This window comes from Salvia miltiorrhiza, chromosome 1 (assembly GCF_028751815.1).
Source record: "Salvia miltiorrhiza cultivar Shanhuang (shh) chromosome 1, IMPLAD_Smil_shh, whole genome shotgun sequence".
NCBI classification, from domain to species: Eukaryota; Viridiplantae; Streptophyta; class Magnoliopsida; order Lamiales; family Lamiaceae; genus Salvia; species Salvia miltiorrhiza.
Window position 1 is genome coordinate 75,790,703 of NC_080387.1, and position 15,264 is coordinate 75,805,966.

General features: G+C 36.9%; 3 protein-coding genes across 6 annotated transcripts; 2 read left to right on the forward strand and 1 right to left on the reverse strand.

Annotated features, from left to right (window-relative positions):
- Positions 1–809: 809 nt before the first annotated feature.
- LOC131006270 (non-symbiotic hemoglobin 2) lies at positions 810–2,284 on the forward strand. Its single transcript, XM_057933462.1, has 5 exons — positions 810–828; positions 860–980; positions 1,089–1,203; positions 1,567–1,683; positions 2,055–2,284. The coding sequence occupies exons 2-5, from the start codon at positions 883–885 to the stop codon at positions 2,184–2,186; spliced, it is 462 nt and encodes a 153-aa protein (XP_057789445.1). The 5' UTR covers positions 810–828; positions 860–882; the 3' UTR covers positions 2,187–2,284.
- Positions 2,285–3,439: 1,155 nt separating this feature from the next.
- LOC131006250 (uncharacterized) lies at positions 3,440–9,487 on the forward strand. The gene is made up of 7 exons (XM_057933432.1): positions 3,440–4,105; positions 5,117–5,302; positions 5,402–5,524; positions 6,396–6,433; positions 6,504–6,615; positions 6,706–8,903; positions 8,985–9,487. Exons 1-7 carry the CDS (start codon positions 3,983–3,985, stop codon positions 9,139–9,141), a joined length of 2,937 nt encoding a protein of 978 aa, XP_057789415.1. The 5' UTR covers positions 3,440–3,982; the 3' UTR covers positions 9,142–9,487.
- Positions 9,488–9,839: 352 nt separating this feature from the next.
- Positions 9,840–14,990, reverse strand: LOC131006278 (uncharacterized). Of its 4 annotated transcripts, none has more exons than XM_057933468.1 (8): positions 14,698–14,990; positions 13,080–14,512; positions 12,487–12,605; positions 11,090–11,695; positions 10,696–11,005; positions 10,443–10,611; positions 10,263–10,362; positions 9,840–10,106 (listed from the first exon to the last, which is right to left on the reverse strand). In XM_057933468.1, the coding sequence occupies exons 2-8, from the start codon at positions 14,247–14,249 to the stop codon at positions 9,989–9,991; spliced, it is 2,592 nt and encodes an 863-aa protein (XP_057789451.1). In that variant the 5' UTR covers positions 14,250–14,512; positions 14,698–14,990; the 3' UTR covers positions 9,840–9,988. The 4 variants fall into 4 exon arrangements, with proteins under 4 accessions (XP_057789451.1, XP_057789452.1, XP_057789453.1 ...); XM_057933469.1 differs by having other exon boundaries at positions 10,443–10,608; positions 14,698–14,943; XM_057933470.1 differs by having other exon boundaries at positions 11,090–11,677; positions 14,698–14,942.
- Positions 14,991–15,264: the final 274 nt, after the last annotated feature.

A 15,264-nucleotide genomic window follows, 5' to 3' on the forward strand; every position in this document is an offset into this window, starting at 1 on the left:
TCATTTTATCCACAGAAACCGAGGAACATGAACTCCACATAATTTGAAGGGGACCCAAAAAAAGAGAAAATTTTAAAAATATATATATCATCTGCATCTCTTGTCCCAATATTTTCCTATTGTAGAATAATCAATCATAATTAACATTAATTACCAAAATTTAAATCCGAGGCAAAAATACAAATATAACAATCAATTGGTCCCTCCGTCCCACCATTTTAATCCCTTATTCCATTTTGAGATGTCCCAAAAAGATAGTCCACTTTACTAATTAATACTATATAAAAATATTATTTTTACTAAATTAACATTATTTAATGCTTCACTTAAATGTGAAAATGATGTGTGAAAATAATAAATAAGGGTATAAAAGATAAAAATATAAAAATTAAATGTATTTTCTTAATATGTGTGAAAAGTGGGAGGAGACTAAAATGGTGGGCGGAGGGAGTATTATCTAAAGCTTACAAGTTCAAAAATAACATGATCATTCCTAATTGATCGCGTGTTTGATATTGGTTAATACACTGTATTAGCTAATTTAGGAAAATAAAATCGAAGAAAAAAAATTCAAAAAGAAAAAAACACTAATAATACTATACAAGTGGACCTTCAAAAAATGGAATACAAGACAAAGCATAAGCAAAAAACAAAACAAAATTATTGCCCACTTGCTACCTCCAATATCTTTAGAATATAATATTGCTGAATTTATTCCTTTTAAAAATAATAAAATTAAACACTTGGCACCTTTATGGTATTTGGTTTATCCTATAAAAGTCACCAATCTATGCATGAATTCAACCACAGAGACATACTATAAAAGAGAGAGAGAGAGAGAAGAGAGACATACTATAAAAGAGAGAGAGAGAGAGAGAGAGAATGGGGAGTTTTAGTGAGAAGCAAGAAGCATTAGTTAAAGAATCATGGGAATTCATGAAACAAGATGCCCCTCAGCTCAGTCTTCGTTTCTTCACTCTGTATATATATCTCTCTTTCTCTCACACACACACACACTCTCTCTCTCTCTCTCTCACTCATAATATACTTAATGAATATTAATATATGTTAAATTATTTGGATTGTAGGATTCTGGAGATAGCACCTGCGGCTAAGAACATGTTCTCATTTCTCAAAGACTCAGAAGAAATCCCACAAAATAATCCCAAGCTAAAGGCTCATGCTGTTAAAGTTTTCAAGATGGTAATTGCTTCTAATTAATTAGTTAATCATTTTTTTTGTTATAATATACTCCCTCCGTCCCTGAAATGGCTTCCTCTTTGGGGACGGCACGGGTTTTAATAAAAAGTTGTAAAGTGTATTGATAGTGGAGAAAAAGTGATATAATTATTATTGAAAGTTGTGAAAAATGTTATAATTAGTATTGTGAGTGGTGAAAAGTGAAAAGTAAGAATAAATAAAATATTATTAGTGGTGGGGTAGGTTTCCAAAAATGGAAAGAAAGAAAGAGGAAGTTATTTGGGGACGTCCCAAAATGGAAAAAGAGGAAGTTATTTTAGGGACGGAGGGAGTAGTTGTTTATAATCTTATTTTATTTTATGCAAGACATGTGAGTCAGCCATTCAACTACATGAGAAAGGTGAAGTAGTAGTTGCAGACACTACTCTCAAATGGTTGGGATCTGTTCATCTTCAAAAAGGAGTCATTGACCCCCATTTTGAGGTATTTTTTTTATTTGCAATTTAGTTAGTATTCTAGTATCATATTTGTAATTATTAGTACAAATAAAACTACACATATATTCTCTTTTTCATTTATTCCTTTTGGACTTAAAGCATCAAAATAGTCTATACATTACATTTGTTTAATTATATGTCAAATATCCCTAGTTTTCATATACTTCCCTTGTCCAAAAGAAAAATAACCTTAAAAGGAGACTGCATGTGTTTTAATAAAAATAGTTATATATATTATGAGTGGAGAAGAGATCTCACAAAAAAAGTAGTGTAAGGACGAGAGAGTATTATCTTTTTCATTTATAAAAATAAACGAATATTAACAATAATATTTTTGAATTTTTCCGGTATCTACAGGTGGTGAAAGAAGCGTTACTAAGAACAATGAAAGAGGCGATGGGAGAGAAATGGAGCGAAGAGATGAGCAATTCGTGGGCAGGTGCCTACGATCACTTAGCAACAGCCATTAAGAATGAGATGAAAGCTTAATTACATGTTAATCCTCCCCCTAATTAAACCCTATGTTGTATTTACTCAATTATGATAACGAAGCAAGCAATTTTTCATATTAAATATTTAAACTCAAACAAGATTCAAACTTGATCAGAACAAGACAAAACAAAACACATCACATCTTCGAAGTTTTCACAATCAACAATACTCAAAAGAAAATTTGATTTTGCACCAAGCAAAAAACAGAAGAGGAAGATCTAATCCCAATGACGTGGCTCGGGAGAGTAATGCTATTTGAATAAAATATATCTTAACAAAAACTGGTTAAATATTTAAAAAAAATACATTTTTTTTAACTATTTGGGTAAAATATATTCAGATAAAAAATGATTAAATGTTTTTAAAATACAAAAATTTGATTCAAAATAATTAAAAAATGAATTATTTTTATTATTTTCTCCATATTATAGTTTTTTATAAAAAAAAAAAAAAAAATTAAGTACACAGAGCCTACAAAAGCCTCAGAATTTGTTCGGAACTCAAGATGAAATTTCAACCCTAATGGGCCTACAAAAAAAGTTACTATTTTTAATATATTTCAGCCCATGGCCCAAATTTTGAGATATTTAAACTGATTACAGTATTATAGTCATAGTCTCAATTCCTGTCAAAATATATTAGTTAATGCAATAATATCCAAATAACTTGAGATAGAGACATATGGAGAAACATGAAACTACTCGAAAGCGAAATGTAACATAAATTAAAGTAGTAATAAAAAAAGAGTTTTTGAGCATTTCAGTTTTTAAGCATAGTTAATAGTTATGTATATCCAAAAGTAGTTTCTTTAATCATATTTTATATCTTGTAAATTTACCTTAAAATAGATTTTAATTTTAAAAAAATATTCTTCTGTTATTCAACCGGTTTTATACATTTACTTTTGCATCTATTAATTAGATTAAGTAATAAAATTTGAAGCTTGCACAATAATTGATTTGTCACGCACACAATGCTATTTTTATTCCTTTATCTTATTCACCCCAAATAATGCTTCACTTTTTGCGAGAGAAGCCTTAGAAAATTTATTGCTTTAACTTTTAAGACTTTATTTAATGTTTGTTGGAATGTCACACTTCATTCAATTAAAATCATCAACTACGGCATTTTTGGTTTAAATGCATGCATGTTCAAAATTAATTCACATATTTTACAACAACAACAATAACAATATAACAACAACAACGTTATTCATCACCTGCATATATATCTAAAGATATACTACTAATATAGTATTCTCATCAAAGCATACAAAGCTCGATTCTTGCAACAACTATATAATAAAAGAAGGGAGTACCGTATGCATGCGCACGTTAACCAGTGATAAAACAGTCAATGTCTGAGATTAAAGGTCTCGATTCCGACTCGACCTTCACCCAATCTCTAAAAATTTATTTATCCAAATATAGAGAGAAGAGAGCACGTACTAACTAACGGGGAATCTCTTGTGAAGAAGAGGCAAAACAATGATTGAATAGGTGAAAAAGTGTGACACAAAATGAAATTGGTTTAAAGCAAAAATCCAAGAAACTAAAACCAACTGTAATAACTCCATAAACTGACCCCACCCCCACCAGCCTCACCACATCCTCTCTTCACTACTCTTCTTCTTCTTCTACTTAACCCACTTGCATCATTATTACTTACATTTTCTGCAACACACATTTGGTGCCTATTTTTCTTTTCTTTTTTTCTTCAATTTTTTAAATTAATTTTATGTGTGTGTTTATATAGAGAAGGGAATCACACACACACACACATAACTCAGAAACATGATAAGAGAAAAGATTCTCAGACTTCACAGACACAAGTCTTCATCATCGTACTCATCAGCCGCCACCGATGCATCTGCTCAGAAATTCGATTTCATTTTCTCCAACATTCAAGCAACTCAGGTTTTTTTTTTTTTTAATGTATATACATAATTTCTGTATATATATTTCTTGAACTTTTCGATTTGGGAAAGATGGTTTTTTTGGGGGAATCTTGGGTTCTGTTTGATGTAGATTCTCTGCACATGTTTTCTTATCCATATTGTTGTGTAGTAACATGGGCCAGTTTGGGAATTTTTCACTACTAGGTTGTCTTTATTATTTATATATTAAAATATATATACTTTATTTGTCTATGTAGCCGACGAGGAAGATAAATATTTTAGTGAATTAATGTGAAAATTGGGTAGTAAATGACTTAATAGTTTGATTGATGGATTAATGAATATGTTTGAATTTTGAAGTTATTGTTGCCTATATGAGTATTATTATTACAGTGGACCTGTGCAATAAAAATGGTGGTTAGGACTACTACTTATAGCCAATAAAGTTAATTTTTGGCTATTTATAAATTTGCATTTGACACTCCTTTACAAGACAATTATTTAGGCCTCTTTATTTTTTGGTTCGAGTATTTCGTCACGTCCAATAATTTTTGCCCTAGTTGAAAGTGAATGATTAGTTATCAAAAAATTAGTTTTTAATATATAGTTTTTTTTGTACAACTTGGACTAATATTCAAGTTGTACTAGCATTTTTTATGCATCAATATGATAGAATTGATATGGCACACATTATTTACGAGCATATACTGTGAAAATGTTGACATTTAGTCTATATTAATATTTTTTATTAAGTTTTATTTTTGTTTATTATATACATTATCAAATTCACAAATTACCAAAAAAAAAAAAAATCAAAGCACAATTTGTCATCTTTATTCTTTCTTTGAGGTTGAAGGACAAACGAAGGAGTATTATTTATGTAATTTATAAGTTTGATAATTATAAAATCTTTTTTTAAATGTTATAATGGTTAGTATACAATTTATGACTACACAAAACGTTACAAAATTTAATATTTTGCAACGGATTAATTATATTTTTTAATGAAGTATTTTTATTGCTGTATCAGGTACCAAAAGGATGGGAAAAAATCTATGTCTCTCTCATCTCTCTAGAATCAGGAAAAACAGTGCGTAAATCAGTCAAGGTAAATGTGAAAAATGGGAGCTGTAAATGGACAGAAACCTTTGCAGAATCAATATGGATTTCAGACATTGATATGGATGAATGCCTCTTCAAAATTCTTGTTGCAACGGTAATTACACATTTCTTTTATTAATCATTAATTATGTCTCTTTTCCAATATTAGCAAAAGGAATCACATTTCTATAATGCATGAAAATGGTAATTATAGGGATCTTCGAAATCTAGTATTCTTGGAGAGGCTAAACTGAATCTTGCAGCATTTTTGAGCTCGGAATCTTCGGTCTTGCTTTCATTGCCTCTCAAAAAATGCAACTATGGGACTGTTTTACAAGTAAGCTCACTTTGTCTAAATATATATAGTTATGTAGTATAATATTTTTTACTAGGTTGATTATTTGTTTATATTTATCATGTTGAATTCGAATTTTGGTTGTGAATTTCTGATGATTGGATTTGGTCATTTGGTGAACTTATTATGAGTCACGAATCATGTTTTTTTAATAGTTATTCTTTGATTATAGCTTGAACTTTGGTCAATGATGATTTTTTAGCTCGAATTTAAAAATATTACAAATATACGGGAGAGGTTCAAATGAGAATAAAGATTTAAAATGAGAACTGAGAATCATTCTTAACGTTTGGATCATGAAGAATTGAAGATCTATAGTGAATGCATCGTCTTGATGGATGAATGCACCACCTGGAGTCGAATCATGAAATGAGCAATTTTTTTATTCTTTTTTTTTCATTTTTTCTCAGTAAAGTTAATTACACAACGATTGTAGTAACTTTACATGTTAGTGCAGTGTTCTCAGTCTCGTTTTAAATTACAATTTTTTACTATAACCAACCCCTTATTTAATAGCTCAAGTCAATTTATGGGATGTGTCATTATGAAAAGAGGTGATAATGATATGCCTACAAACAACTTAGAATTAAAAACTAACGAAAACTCTCTTAAATTATTAGGAAATTGTGACTCGGGCGATTAAGTGAATAACAGAGATAAGTACATACTAAATTTGTTTTTTGTTTTTTAAATTCGAGCTAAAAAATCATCATGAAATCAAAGTCTAGACTATATGATTTAAGAATAATACTCTATTCTTTTATATCTTTCGTGTTGACACGACACAATTCTGGCTCTCTTGTAAACATTAGTTAATTAAAAAAAAAATGTGATAATAATTGCTTCTTTGCAGGTTGAAGTGAAATGCCTCACACCTAAAACAAATCCAAGGTTTGTGACAATGTTGTTGAACTCTTGTTTGCTCTTTTTTCTAAACTGTTTTTGTGCATAAAAATTAAAGGGATGAGAAACTGAAAGGCATGAATGCAGCCAAAGATGAGAATGCAGATCATGACACCATAGAAATCCAATCTGAAGCATCTGAATCTCTCTCAAGAAACAACATTGGCAGGGTAAGAAAGAATCAATAAACATCACCTTCTTATGCAGCTTATGGTGTTTGGACTAATGTGGAGCAACGTGCTCGACCTCGTTGGGTTCAGGAAACGAGCTACAGCTTCGACTCCATGGATGATTCAGTGGGGAGACAGAGCTACTCCTCTCAAAGTGAGAGGTTTGGAAGGCAAGACTCTATTGAGTCGAGTGAGAGCTCGAGCTACGGCTCTTACTCTGCTCATGGCTCTGTGAAATCCGTTCGATCTCTGCAGAGCCATGGCAGGAATCAGAGAGAGGAGTTCAGAAAATCATGTCATGCTGCAGCCACATTGCTTCAGCCAAATCTCTCCTTGAAGGAAGGAGGAGGTGATGATGATCATGAACTTGAGGCGGAGGCGAGGATGTGGGAGCAAAATGCAAGGAAATTAGGTGTGGAGATGGAGAGATTGAGGGATGAGTTGTCTGATCAGCATTTGAGTGTGACAAAGCTGAACATGGAGCTTGCTGCGTCGCGTTTGGAGTGTAGAGAACTCACTCAAGAAATCGAGCACGTGAGGTCCCTCTTGGAGGCAGCTCAAAGCATGGAGTTTCAAGAATTAGGCCATGGCAGTGTGCAGAGGGAATTGGAAGAGGAGATTAGGTTTCAAAAAGAGGAGAATGAGAATCTGGCTATGCAGCTCAGCAAAACTCAAGAATCAAACATTGAGTTGATTTCAATCCTGCAAGAAATGGAGGAGACTATAGAGAAGCAGAAGATTGAGATGCAGAAAATGAATCAAGTTTCTTTGAATGAATCAAAGAGTGATTCTGAGATGTGTGAGATGGAAGGAGCTCTGCAGTGTGAGGTTTTGATCCTTGAAAACGCATTGCAGGAAAGGAACATAGAGATGGAGATCGAGGAGGATCTGAAGAGACGCGTTGTGAGGGAGTTCGTGGCTGATTGCAACCGTGTCTTAGCTGAGAAGGAGCAACAGATCATGGATTTGGGAGCTGTTGATGGGAGGAAGGATATCAAGCAGTTGAAGGAGAAGGTACGTGGGCTCGAGGCAGATTGCGACGAGCTCAGGGAGGAGAATCTCGAGCTTCTATATGAGCTCAAGTATAGGATCAATGTGTGCAAAAGTGGCAATGAGGAGAAGACTGAGATTCTTCAAGAGGAGATTGCTGATCTTGAGGACTTGGAGAGCATAGGAAAGGAGGGCGTCTTCGTCTCAGAATGCTCGAGTAAATCAGCGAGTGCAGATGAGAAGATGGATGAAATGGACCAAACAGAGTTGATGAAACTATTGTCTGATCTGCAAGGGGAGAATGTCTACTTGTTGGAACGCGTTGCAGGCTTAGAGGCTCAGCTGAGGTACCTCACTGATACGAGGGAGACGAGTCGTTTGGAGCTGCAGCAGCGGGAAGCACGAGGCGTGATCCTTGAGGAGAGGATCAAGAGATTGGAAGAGGAGAATGAGGCACAAGCGGTTGTGGTGAAGGAGAAGATGTGTGAAATGGAGAAGAAGTGGTTGGAAGCCGAGGAGGCTCGTGTGGCTTTAGGCGAAGTGAATATAACGCTGCAGGCTACGACTGAGAGCCTTATGGAAGAATACAGCTCACTGCAGAGGTTCAATGGAGAGCTGAGGGAGCAGAAACGGCAGCTGCAAAGCCGGTGTATGGATTTGGAGACGAAAGCAAGAATGTTATGTGCAGAAGAAATGAGAGCTTCTTTGTTGAAGGAAGAAAGCAATGCAGAAGAAAAAATGATCATGTTTAAGAGTGTGATGGAATGTGAAGCAAAGCTGAAATCCATCATCAATGAGCTAGACTCGAAGCTTGAGCTTTCTGAAGGCGAAAGGCTTCGTTTAGCAGAGGAGAACTCTCTGTTGCATATGCAGCTGGAGAAGGTGTCTCAGCTGCAAAGAGATGTCTTGGCTCTAAGAGTCTCGGCTCAACAAACGAGGTCACAAAATCAGCAACTCGAGGCCTCACTGAAGCGTGTCTCGAGAGATTATGAAGAGCTAGAACGCGTTAAGCTCTCCATGGGTGAAGAGATCTGCAGCCTGCAGAGAGCAGTGGCGAAGGAGGAGGGCTGCAGGCTTAAGAGAAACGCGTTGGAGGAGAAGATCCTTAGGCTCGAAGGGGATCTAATAGCAAGAGATGCACTGTGTGTGCAAGAGGCAGAGATGAAAAATGAGCTGAATCAGATCAAGATGGTGAATAGTCAGTTGCTGATGAAGGTGAAGCATCTCGAGAGTGTAAGAGGCGACGAGCTCAAGGAGACGAGACGAGATGGAACGCGTGATGAATCACAGCTTGAGAGGTATACAATGGCATACTTTCTTAGTTTTTTAGGCTAAATATGCAAAAGTAAAAAATTTGTGTTGGATCTATTGTGTGGCAGAGCAAAGAGTTCAAGAGAGAGTGAAATGAAGATGGCACGGCTTGAGGCGGAGTTGCAAGAGATTCGAGGGCGTTACTTTGAGATGAGCATAAACTACGCGGAGGTGGAGGAGCAACGAGAGCAGCTCGTGATGAAGCTCAAAGCTCTCAACGTCTAGAGCTCTGCGATTCCTTGTTCATGCTTGTTCAAAGGGGCATGATTCTTGATGCGAAAAAACCATTTTGAAAGTTTTGAGAAGTAACAAAACATTTTTATTTGAGGCACCATCAACATCTTCTTGAGTTGTTTGTAGTTGAATATGTTTGCAGAAGAGAGGGGGTTTCAACATTTATTATTTTGCAATGGTTTGTACATAGAAGTGATGCTACATTCTTTCCATATAAGATTTTTGTGTTACATTTTCTCATATTAAATACCTTGAACATTTTGTAATAGAGGATCTCGTCTCGTGAGTTAATATTGCAAGTAGTAATGTGATAGTTATTTTGTGCATAATGATGATAGGAATTCAATTTCTATTTTTATTTAAAAAGAAACTTATTAAACATATGGACTCAAAGTTGTTGTGTTGTAACAAATGACTAAAACCTCGTAATTCCCAAAATCCTAAATTAATTATATACTCATTTAGTAAACTTAAGAGGTCTATTTGTGTTTGATTCACATATACAACAAATAAATAATTGGTTTTAATACTGTACACAGCCCGACAAAAAAAATCATTTTTTTTTAATTCGCTCATTTTTCACATCAAATTCATAATGTTTCATTGCAAATTTATAATGAACCTTATTTTATGTGATAAATATAGGTTGTATAATAAGGATATTGCCTCATGGATAAGCCGGCCCAAGATTTTTCCATGAAAGAATTGGCATTATATTATATATACGAATGAATGAGGAAGCAATTAGCAGCAATTGATGTTTCAATAGTTGAGCACTCCACCATATCTTACCACACTTGTTTAGACCTGCCTTATTTCTTCTTCTCTACATCTTTTTTTACAGTATGGAGTAAGCTCTAATCACCTCAACAATGGGTGCTCGACACAATGGACATTTTCCTCCTCCACGAACCAACTCGTTAGCACATTTCGAGCACGTGCACATATGCCCACATCTGGGCACAGAGAGGAAGAAACGTAAGCTAAAGACGACCAATAAAAGGAGACGTTTAGGGAGCGTTGGCTTTGATCATTCTATCCTTTATATACGCAATCCTATGTTTTATCAATCTATCTTGTCACTCAAAGTAAACGTTCGAGGACAATCATACCTGTACAGTAGGGCGTCAATATGATTATCACAACACACACAGCAGGTACCCTTTCTCACGTTACCCCATCTTGAGCCGTCGTCTGATGTCTCAGCAGCCCCTGCATTTACAGAACAGTTGTGATTGCATTAATCTGGACAATCAACGGTCACAAGTTGTATTCTACGAGTGTAGGCAGACCTTGTCCACCAGATGATCGATTGAGAGCAGCTGAAACTTCCTGTCTCACCGAGCGTTGGAGTTCCAGTTGCATGTCCATGCAAGCTTCTAACATCCTCTGCATGTGATTCATTCCTTGCTGGAGTTTGGCAACATCAGCTCGCAGATCATTCATCATTTCCCATTCCTGCTGAAAATTAAAAGAATTCGAGATTCAGTAACATCCTTGTGTGCATGTCAGACGAGAGAGGGGGGGTGGGGGTAGATATCATACGAGTTCTGAACGATGAGTACTATGACGAGACCATCCAGAATGGTGCAATTCCTGATGCCAAAGAGGTTGTGGTGGTGGTACTGGAGGAGTCGGTAAAACTAGCGAAGGTCTACCAGTAGCACCACGCGGATCTTCATTTGGCTCATTATTTTCTTGGTCCTCGTCTCTCTCGGGTGATGGAGGAAGGGGCAAGTTCCTGTGGAGATCCCAATCAATAGGAGCCCTCCCTCCTCGCCTTTCCACATATGATTGAATCAACTGATCAAGGCTCTCTCGGAAACCACTACGAAGAAGATTGGAAACACTCCTCCTACAAGAAGTTATAGAAAGTAAGCTCGATATACTAGATTAGAATATCAAGAAGATTGAGAATCATGCAATACGAGATTATAACCTGCTCAGGAGTTCCCTGAGTTCCATGCTGTACACATTATCATCATCAGGAGGGTGGAACCTGGTAACTCTCCTGGAACTGGAAGGAACTGATCGTCGCATTCTTGGAGGGTCTGAAGGCCCTTCTGACCAATTGTCCACAGCCTCTCGTGAGCCACCATCAGGCCAAACCTCATGGCTTTGTGGTGAATGACGTTGTCCTCCATCTTCAGTTACTGCTTCTTCAGAGGGCCAGTCCGATGCAGAATTTTCCTGCACATTTCGGCCCATGCCATCTGAAGCGCCATACATGCTTCCAATAGAGTCATTATGTACAGATTGTTGTGCATTTGTTCTCTCATCTCCAGTGACCTGACCTTGCCTATTCCTTCCTTGATCAGGTGCAACATGTTGAAGTGTAATTTGAACAGCTGGACTCCGATCCATATTCCCCGTTCCATCTGGTAATATAACACCAATTTCTTGATTTCCATGTGGCACTTCCTGTGAAGCATTTGTATTACTCTGATCATTTCTAGAATCACTGTTGCCACCGTTAGGTGAGGTCTCAGGATGGCTGCTTACTTGACCACGAACTATACTTTCCAACCTGAAACGGAACCCCTCCCTAAGTGGCAACAGCATCAAATCAAAATCACAAAATTTATAATATGTAATGAGAATGATCAACCTGTGCCATACAATGGCATAAGTCATAACTACCAGAAAAATATTTAAACATGCTTACGAGAGTAACATTAAGAAGCAAGCCTGCGATCTATTCCCAGTTCAATAGAGTTTCTTAGCCATAGAAATTCTTAACGAAATTCTAGGACCTTCAAAATAGTAAGAACGTTTCTAAACGGGAGACTTTCTCCTCAACTTCTGTAGGGAATGCAGTAATGTGAAATCACTAGCTTAAACACAATTCTCCTATCAGCTGTTCTATTTAAGATTCTGATATTACCTCTGACTGAGTTGCAGTTTTCAGGAACTGAACACTAAAAGGAAAGGTTTGGGCAAACTGTAAGTCATGTTCATCATATATATTTAATTTGTAAATATCTTAGCAGCACTCTACAATATCACAACAAAGTATGAATTCAATCAATTCCACAATAAATTTCAAGCGAATAGAAGCTGTCAGTTCATTAGCTTAGCTTAATCAAAACCAGTAATCATAAGATGACAATCTCAAACAAGCATCAACAACTTATTCTAAACGGAAAAGAATTGAGTTTCTCTGGCACTCTTTAACAAAGTAATCAATAACTCATGACCGAACTGACTAAAACGGTAAATTAAACCATCAGAAACTCAGACTGTGATAATAACAAAAAGATAAGAGAAAGGGAAGGGGAGCCAAAAATCAACAGTAAAATGTGCAAGTAAAATAGATTGCTCGTGAATAAGGCATACCTCATGCCAGAGACCGTATGTCGCTGTCTTAACTGATTTAACTCACCAGCCGCAATTGAAGGTGGTCTCTCTTCCTCAACAGGCCTCTCATTTCTCAAGAATCGGCCTCTAAGAAGTGACTGAAAATTTAAAGATGTCCTTCAGAAAAGTCTTTTTGTGGCACAAGATTAACAAGTTTGCACACACAGCAGGGAGGCGTTGATTAATAACATTACTAATCTAAAAATGCCCAGAATGGTAGATCAAGATATAAGCAGTCTTAAAGGCCTTCCAACATAGAAAACTCATGAAACATTCTATTTGAGTAGTCTAACAATATTCACACAATCTCACAACTAATCCAGCATAAACTATGAGGAATTTCCACCTTATCACAAACTCAATGTAAATTTTATGTCAACCAGTGAAGAAGTGTTCTCCAATGCAGGCATAACTTACCCACGCTACTGAACAGTCAGAACCATAGATTAAAGTATGATAATTATTTGCAAATCCTAAACAATCTGATGAAAATCAAGCCCCCAAAAGATTAACACTCTTTAGAATGATGTTGTATGTTAAATAAACAAAGAGTGGATTGTTTATAGAAGTACCTGAATACGATTGCGGTGAGCAAAATCAGATACAGCACGATGTTCCAGCAAACCCTGAAGTTCCCGCTGCCTTTCCCTTTCAATCCTCACAAGCAAATCGAGCAAAGCTTGTCGTCCTCGTAACCTCAAAATATCCCTGCGTATATGCTCAGGCTGACTTTCTTCATGGTTAGCAGCAGACCCTTCACGAGCACCATCACCTTGGTTGCCAGTCCCAATATCCCGTTCTTCCCTACGTCCACTGCGAGACCCTCTTTGCTGACTTGTCATTTGCATCCACTCCCTCACAATCCTAACCCTTTCACGCTCAGTTTCTCCAAGCCATTCAGCTCTCGGACTATCATTCCGCTGCATAAGATTGGAGGAAGTATCACTAATACCACTCTCCATCCATCCACGAACAATATGCCTCACCCTTTCCCTTTCAACGTCTCCAAGGTCAGGAGATTGCTCGCGACTAGAACTGTCATGGTCCCTATTCTCATTCTGAGGGCCCAACTGATCATGCGACCAAGTAGCATAATCATTCTCACTCTCAGTAGCATCAACCAGACTACCCTGATTCTCACCCTCCCTGCCTTCTTCAGTATTTATAGATGCATTCGTATTAGAATCGACACTCCTCTGCTGCCTCAATCTCTCCCTTACTCTCCCCCGAGTACGGTTCAGTACATGCTCATCCTCCAACTCCCGCCACATCTGCAAGATAGATGATGCTTGCGTGCTGAGGGTCTCCACATTCCCTTGATGCCTTGACGTCGGGGACTCCGACTCCCTCAGGAATGACGAGTCAAGCATTGACACTGTGTGCAAGCCTGCAAGCGCCATCAGCTCAGACTCGCGGTTCCTCCTCTCCATCGTGGTCATCATCTCCTGCGCCTGTCTGGCAGCCCACCTGCTCAAAATCCTAGAGTGACGCCTCCGGGCAGCAGAAGATTCTGCCAGGTCATCACCATCGAGATCCGACCTCCTCCTCCTCCTGATGAGCTGTTCCCCTTCATCCTCCTCTTCCTCAGTAGTAGTTGTTCGGGGAGTGCTACAAGAAGCAAAGGACATGTACTCATCATAATGCCCATTCATTAACTCCTCCAAACCCCTCTCGAACTCCGAATGAGTGTCGTTCTCCGTGCTCTCAGGTTTCTGCTGCAGCTGTTGACGAACATCGTCCATCCCTCACTGATCCTAGAAAAGTTACCCTTCCCGACTCAAAGTCACCCAAACAGAAAGCCTAAAACTCAAACATCAAACACAACGGCATAATCCCACATTCCCCGAATCATCAACCGCACAAAACAATCACACAAAAACCCAATTTCCACAAACCGGAAACAAACCAAACCCTAGACCCAACAACCCATGCTTGGCATCAAAATATCTCATTGAATAGTACTCTATCAACCCTTCCAAACCACTGAGCCGACTCATACTATCACCTGATGAAACAAAAATTGACGAGCATCACCATTTCTAGCAAACATCACCGCCCGGTAATAAAAATACAGCAGGAGCTAAATTAAGATCCATTAAACAAAATCAATTAAAAATGAAATGACGATCAGACGGCGACAAACGAGAAGCATATCGAAATTCGCCAATTCATTAGATGAAGCAAACGTACCTCTGAAGCTATATCTCTTCGATTGCAGTGTGGTAATAGGCAAAGATAAAAGGAAAACCCAACTTTTCACGTAATAATTATCAGTGTGCAAATATAATATATATATAAATATAGACGACTACAGAGCGTATAACTTTCTGCGTGTGAGTGTGTGTGATGTGTGCGTTAATGCATAGCGGTAGAGAGAGAAAGGAAGGCAACTGTATGAAAAAATCGTGAGAGAGAGAGAGAGAGAGGTGAAGAAGAAAGGGCCATGGAAATTTATAAGGAGCGAAACGAAAGGGGTTTCTTTCTTTTTTTAATTTTTTTCTTACACTGTTTTCTATTAATATTAGTATTATCTTTTTTATGTTTTAATTCATCATAAAAATTAAATTTGCTATATTTGTAACACTGTGATCAAAGATCATTTCCCACCTTATTATAAGTGGAGCTCGTTAATGTCATTTATTAATTGATAATTAATGTACTTTATTAATTGTTATATTAAAATTAGAATTTAACTACAACATGCCATCATATTTTTGTCGTGGTGGAAAATATTTGATATAATTTGTATGTATTTAA